Source organism: Halictus rubicundus, chromosome 5 (genome assembly GCF_050948215.1).
Source record: "Halictus rubicundus isolate RS-2024b chromosome 5, iyHalRubi1_principal, whole genome shotgun sequence".
Lineage (NCBI taxonomy): Eukaryota > Metazoa > Arthropoda > Insecta > Hymenoptera > Halictidae > Halictus > Halictus rubicundus.
This window is the reverse complement of record NC_135153.1, coordinates 5,901,513-5,908,888: the sequence shown is the minus strand read 5'-3', so window position 1 is coordinate 5,908,888 and position 7,376 is coordinate 5,901,513. Positions and strand designations below refer to the sequence as shown.

The following is a 7,376-nucleotide window of genomic DNA, read 5'->3' as shown; positions in this document are numbered from 1 at the left end:
CAAATATACTTCGAAAAATTACACGAAACTGGAATTTCAACGGAACTGTGAAACGACCTTGATCGTTTAATCTCGGCGTTTTGTAATTATGATTGTACTTTACAGTTCGTTTTTCCAGTTGAATGTACTTTCTCCAGGTGTATCAATTTATGAAACGTTAGTGGGAGCTGCATTATTGAATTCGTATTTACTGTATTCCGTAACGGGCCATTAATTAGCGTCATTATAATTTAGATGCGCCCTAAATATTGTTTGCATAATGTAAACGAAAGATGCGCGTTGATTTCTCTGTATTCTGCTTGGATATGTTGTATAATGGTTACGCATGTAATCGTCGAGTGAATTGTAGCTATTGCGGATATATTTAAACAAACGTACGTCCATTCTAGCGAGAAACGAAAGATTGCATTTACAGGGACAAATGAAAAAAAAATAAAATAAGTGAATATGGTTATTAAATGACGGACTACGAGGGGAACATCGCCATGAAAATTATATGAATTTATAAACGGGATCTGCGGAGTGCAAAATAAAAGAAACGACACCGTCGATGTGTGAATAAAGAATTGATTGTTCAAATTTCATTATCCGGCCATTATCTTTCTTTCCAGCTCCTGTTGCCGACTTCAGTCGCCAAGCACTATCGTTGTGGCGTGACACGTAGGCGTTTGTTTATTCAGCTGTATTAACAACCGATTTCGAAACTTCCATAATTTTTCCCTGTAAAATTAGTGACAGAATACTTGAAGTTTGAAAACTGAATCGCAGCGGTTAATCCACTGCAGACATTTAAAAAGCGATCGACGATGTGTCATCACTGTCGCGATTAATCTCATAGATTAGATTTTAAGAAAATTGATAATTAATCTACGCTTTTTAAAGCAGTTTTCTATACACTGCGCTAATACTTTATTGATCTCTATCTCTTTATATTGTGTTTTAATATAAAAAAATTTTCAGATTGTGCCGATAAGCATTATTAATTTAAATTATCGCAGAAAGACCGAGTGTGAAATGGTTCTTTGATCAGCTGTAACCGTAAGCCATTTAAAAGGCTATGCAACCGGAAGTGGAGCTGACAGCAAGACCGCTGGACGTCCAGTTGCTTGCAAACTTTCAACTACTTCAAACAGCGTCTGTTCGAACAAGTTATTATTAGTATAATATAGAAAGAATAGTGTGGGAAAGAGTTTGGTTAAAAGATTTAATAAAAGCGACGTAGCATAATATACATAGGCTTGTGCGTTTTGATTCGGTTGAGAGGATAACGGTGACTCAGCTATCACCGACATTCGTTTTGATCGTGAGCGTTCGCTGTTTGCTTGGAAAAGGAAATAATTAAACGGCATGAGAATCGATAGGCATCCGGAGTGGTAAACCGGAACCAGGTATCGACCATCGGTTCGATAAAATCCCTCGAGCAAGTGCATCGTCGTCACCTCTGCCCTGGTGGGCTATTGCGTGGCCTGCGTTTGACATCTGCGCATTTCTCACGCTCGCACCGAGGAAAAATCAAAACAATCAATATGGCGGACCCAAGCAACGAAGCTGCATCGTCGAGTAGCGTTTCGGAGCAGGCTCCATCGGCCACTCCAATCCGCGACGACCTCGAGAAAATCGAGGACTTCCTCGAGCCCGACAAAAAGCGTCGAAAATCGTCGAGGAACGATGGGAAAACCGAGCAAAAGCTGGAACATCGCCTGGGCGGCATCCTCTGCTGCGCAGTTTGCCTCGATTTGCCCAAGGCAGCCGTTTACCAGGTAAGTCTTCACGCATCTATTTAGAATCCATTTGTTCCCACCACGTCTTTTTCTCGCATCGTTTGACGAGCTGGACTATCGCGAGAATGATCATTTAGAAACGTGTGCGTGGTTTCGCCCATCGGTATTTCCCGTGTGTCAGTGCCCATTGTTATGATACGATATACTCCCTTTCCATCCGACATTTTCAACCCGGGGTCGATCAGCGACTTTCTCGTTGTTCCGCAGCGGACACATATACAGGGTGTCCAGCGACGGACGAAAGAGAATGTCCTGGCCCCCCTCTGATTGATTCTTCCCGACAATGCCAAGCGAAAGTCAAGAGTAAAAAAAGTTACGATCTCGCCTTCGTTTTCGTTTTATTCGCGATGAAAAATTCGCCCTGAATCGACCAATCGTAGAGCCCGTAAGTAAGATTAGGAAGAGCGCAGCCAGTAGCGTAGCATACATACACGAGAAACAAAAATGGGGGAACTGGCTGGCGCGCGCGCGCCACTGTTCGAAGAGTTCAATTGTTAATAAACATGAAAACGAAGCCGATACTGCAATCTATTTACCTTTCATTTTCGTCTTAACGTTGGAATAAAGAATCATTTGTTAGCTTTCCTTTACACCTGTTGGCCGAACACCCGGTGTACAAACATTACACCGCGATATGAACAAATTATCGGAGACAAATGGTCCGCGACAGTTTTGGTCGCTTTCTGTTGTTTTCGACTGTTATCAGTCGTGACGGCAATGTTAGGGTGTTAATCGATTGAAGCCTACAAGGGAATAGTTCAGCTGTAATCGTTAATTGCATTAAACGTTTCAGACTGTAATCTGTTTTTCGAAAATAAACACTTGGAACAACACCTTCGGTCATAATAGATGTTCGTCCTATTCCTATAACTCGCATGTTATGTGCCCGAAGTAGAGAGGACAGTTATTATGACGATCGACGTACCTCGAGTCTTTTCTTTCAAAAAACAGGCTACAGTTGACGTTATTAGGACTTCCTCAGCCCATTGATGCCCAAACTTCTCCGTTTTTCATATTTCTATTCACTGTAAAATTTATAAACTTGCAATGCAAAATAGTATCTCATTGTTAGGTTGTTTTCGTTAAAGATTCTTAACTATATATGCAGACGTTAGGGTACTGGGTGTTAATGGGCTCCAGTGTATCCTACTATTACTTGATCTTTACACTGGCTAATTTATAAATATGAAGGTGCCTAATGGTCTATTTGGGAAAAGAATGAAAATATATTCTGTGATCTTTTACCCTATATTATTGCCAAGTACAATTTGTTTATTTCTGCTACATGGTATCACTGGTTTGGATCCTATTACAATTAAGTTGGATTTTTGATTGATTGACAATGGTTGTTAAACCTATGTTTCTATGTTGGATTCTTTCTCTCTCACTCTGCCCATTTTTCTTATCTTCCTTTTTCACTTGACGATTACAACATAATTTTTAAATAGTTTATCCTTTTATTTTTCTAGTGTTACAAGGGGATAAGTTTTAGTTGTAATCGTATAAAATGTTCTTTAGAGAGATTTAAAGAAGAAGAGAAATCTATATATGTATATATTTATTATCAATATATCATTTTGTTAAGATAATAATGATGCAGGTAGGTACCTATATTTTTTTTAGTGGAAACATCTAAAGCAAGGAAAAACCAGTATCTAATTTTAATATGAATACTAACTTTAATGAATACCTTGTGTTGTTAAATAGATATATTTAAGAGATTCAGAACTACTGATTTATAGAAGGCAATATATCACATATATATAGTATGCTTTACAAAATTAATTTTTAAAGTAGAATTTTTACATATATAATCCTCAGTTTCTGCATTAAGCTTGTATTGTAAAAATAAATGAGTTTGATTTGCAATACAATCTGTCCATGCATGCATGTAAAGTAATTCTCGTTACGAATGTACATTTATGTGATCTTTGAGAACCTACATGGATCAAATGAAGCAAAGAGAATTATTGTATGTACGCATGCCCAAGTAACAGTCTCATTTTTTAGTAATATTTATTTACAGAACACTCCTTTGTCATTAAATTTGTAGCAATTTCAGTCTGTCTATACTATTATATTTTGTTTCTGTCGTTCTCCTTTTAAATTCTATTAACTGAAATATACATATATATACATATAAACATACACATATGTAACGCATTCTATATTCAGTGTCTCCATTAACTGTAAAACACTGGGAGGAATGTTGCGTTTGTCTTATCACAATAGAGGCACTTACATGTAAGTTACAGTGCGCCGTCCAGTGCATAGTGTACCATTTTTTAGTCACCATGGTTCACAAGTTGTACTTACGTATCTGTGGACTCGTAGACAGTACACAAAATATTTGATTTTTATAAGTGTGCACAAGTAATTCAAACTTCAACTTCATTCTTGTTGGTATTCCAATAAAGTCAGTTGTCGGGGAGATAAAAGGGACACATAAGCCACTAGACCAATCATAGTTACTAGCACTTATTATGATAACGATGATATCTTCCCATTACAAAGTATTGTGTTTTATTGTAAGAATCTAATCTAAATGGAGGAAACATCCAAAAATCTAGTTACTAGAAGTGATTGTAGACCCATGCGAAATTGATGTTCATCGCTTATAATAAACAGCGAGAGAGTGAGAGTGAGAGAGAGAAAGCGTATTTCTAGAAGATCTGTATAACATGTATAGTTGACAAGCAATTAAACAAAATAAATATTCTCAAAGGTTATTAGTTAGTTATTTCGCATATGATACCCTTTTTCACTTATCCCATGCATCATTATCCTTTTCTATTCCTTTATATTATTGATATATATTGGCAGCATTAACGATGGCATTCAACAATGATTTAAACCTACCGGTTTTTACCAATGATTACTTGACTTATTAATAGTACTACTACGATTTTGTGTTTCAGGTTTAAAAAAAAACATCAAAATCATGGTAATATACACGGCATTAGTTTTGTTATTCTAGTTTGATTAATACTGTTGAGAGGGTTGTATGTATCTGTTGAGAAATGATATGAGCATAGTATGGTAACTTGTGCAAAATAAATGATATTAGCACCGTTTTCTTGAGAGCATAAAGAATGGAATTCAATTTTGCATACAGTTGTGCATACTTTGTCAGAAATTATAATACTTTTGGACTTGTCGATATGTTTCGACAAAGCTAGGCTTATCTTTTTCAAGATGCTTCAAGACGAGAATGCTAGTAATACATGCTGCAACAATGTTCACAGTGTACAAATGGACACTTGATGTGTGCCGGTTGCTTCACTCATGTCCTCGCAGATGCCAGGCTGAGAGATGAAATGGCAACGTGTCCCAACTGCAGAATCGAGATCAGCAGAACATCTCCATCTCGAAATCTGGCAGTTGAGAAAGCTGTGTCTGAGTTACCAGCTGAATGTCAGTATTGCGCTAAGGAGTTTCCAAGAAATTCCTTGGAGCGTCATGAAGAGACAATGTGCGAAGAAAGGTAATCAAACCCGATGAGCATGAACGTACAACACTACTAATGTCAATGCTTGTTATTTGTTTACAGAATATCCAGCTGTAAATACAGTAGAATCGGCTGTCCATGGCGTGGACCCAACCACGAACGTCCAGAGCACGAAGCGCAGTGCGTTCATCCTCATCGTACGGGTTTGGACGTTATGGAGGCCTTGCGCGACATCGATGCCCGCACCCTCGAGGAACGTAGGCTGTATGACAATGTCTTTGATCTTTTGTCCTACGAGAAAATCACGTTCACCGGTCTGTATCTGTTTCTCATGTATTAAGGCCTTCGAATCTCTCATTTGACTAAAAACTTATCGTCCATTTATCTTTAACCGAGACACAGAATATGTTTGTTACACCTTCTTTCTTTTCTGCCTTGTCCAGCAGCAGCAGGAACAGTTGCTCCCTTTCATCAAGCGCGTTAGCTTTAACTGCCCCAAAACGTTCAGACATTAATTATCCCTCACAAGCTTTCCATTCTCATCCCGCAACAGAGACCTAGGGGGTAATCTATTTGTAGAATTTCGTCGTTTATAGATTTACAAATGAAGCCGTATCGTACAGACGAGTTTGTTCACAAACTCTTTTACGAAACCTCTCGTTTTACGGCGTTTAACAACCAATGGGTTGTCAAAGCGAGGATCAACAATAGTCAACGTGATCCCACTCAGAGCTCTGAAAGGGACATGACTTATCAGGTACATAAAGACTTAACATGTGCATGCAATTTTAGTAAACGTTAAACAATCCTGTTATTGAAAATCAAAATTTCAACCACTAATTGTGGCGCTTTTTTCAGCTCGTCCTGAAGACAAAGACAACGTACCCATTACCGCTTCACTATTTGATCCTGAAAGGACCTTTCGGAGACATGAAAGTACAACCAAGAATCCACAGATTCGAGTTCACCGACCAGGAGAACGAAAGCCCTTACTTACCTCTACCTTTACCCGATACGGCAGAGTGCAATAGACTCCTTGCTGCCAGGGCAATTAGTTTCAGGTAAAATTTCATCGCATAACACTGTCCAACACTAATTTTGCGTTTCAATAACGTAAGGATGCTTAATTTTCAAAATAACCAGAAAAATGAGAGAATTTATGCGTTAAGAGCATCTTGTTCATTTTTGAAACATGTTTAAATGCTTTCAATGTTACAAAAAAATACACCACTGTATCTGGAAGAGTATACAGAATTGTTCTATACAAGAATCATTCCTATAGGCTTTGCAGTTAAAAGTAGACAAATTCTTACAGTTTTTAAAGGTATGGTAGTATGTTGTAGTATGGTCGTTATCGAAACGCAGAAAAGGGAATAAAAAATTTTTGGACCAATATAATTAATTTTGCCGCATTGCCAAACGAATGTCTGCATAAATAAACTTTCTTTTTCCAGACTAATAATGTTCCTGGCGTCCAAGTAGTTTCAAAAAGCGATTATTGTTGTCAAGATTTTATGGCAAATGATTTATTGACACAACATTTTAGATTTAACAGCGATAAGAGCATAGATCACAGAGATTTATAATCAATTATTATAGTAGCGATAATCGTAACGATAAAGAAACTAAAGATGCTAATACTGCTGTAGACTATACACGCATATACATTGAAAATGTACACTGTGTTAATACGAGAAATAGCGCGGCACAAAGTTGTAACAAACCTAGTACGCAAGTTTCATTTCAAAACGAAAGTGGGAAAGAAAAAAAAACGATCATTCGGTTCAATTCTCAAAATTTCGTTCACGCACTTTGCCGTTTCGTTGGGCTAAGACAAAGCAAGCTTCGTGTAGATTACCGTCCAGTCGGACAGGTGGGATGAATGGTGTCTCTTTGATAGTAGTTTGCGCCGACAAAAAAGAAAAGAAGATTACATTTTTCATGTAGCCGTGCAATCAGTCGGACAATCATTCAACCCGCGTGTCTGTCGGCCGAGAGTCGTTACTGATCTTTTTGTTAATATTTAAAAATTACTATGTCGTATATGTAACATCTTAATTCTCCACACATTGTAATAGACGAAATTTAAATAAATTTATTATAATTATGATTAACAATTACTTCGAATCTAAAAGAAACAATCGAAC

At 37.6% G+C, this 7,376-nt stretch overlaps 1 protein-coding gene across 1 annotated transcript; it reads left to right on the top strand.

The window, feature by feature from the left end:
* Window positions 1-1,056: 1,056 nt before the first annotated feature.
* Window positions 1,057-7,336, top strand: LOC143354040 (zinc finger TRAF-type-containing protein 1 homolog). The gene is made up of 6 exons (XM_076787733.1): window positions 1,057-1,760; window positions 5,027-5,265; window positions 5,332-5,543; window positions 5,826-5,986; window positions 6,088-6,290; window positions 6,684-7,336. The coding sequence occupies exons 1-6, from the start codon at window positions 1,527-1,529 to the stop codon at window positions 6,709-6,711; spliced, it is 1,077 nt and encodes a 358-aa protein (XP_076643848.1). The 5' UTR covers window positions 1,057-1,526; the 3' UTR covers window positions 6,712-7,336.
* Window positions 7,337-7,376: the final 40 nt, after the last annotated feature.

Bases quoted from the DNA above. Each gene is read 5' to 3' on its own strand.
- LOC143354040 (XM_076787733.1), top strand. From the start codon at position 1,527: ATGGCGGACCCAAGCAACGAAGCTGCATCGTCGAGTAGCGTTTCGGAG. The intron at 5,266-5,331 runs GTAATCAAACCC...ATTTGTTTACAG, and splicing joins GAGACAATGTGCGAAGAAAG to AATATCCAGCTGTAAATACA. The intron at 5,544-5,825 runs GTCTGTATCTGT...CGTCGTTTATAG, and splicing joins CGAGAAAATCACGTTCACCG to ATTTACAAATGAAGCCGTAT.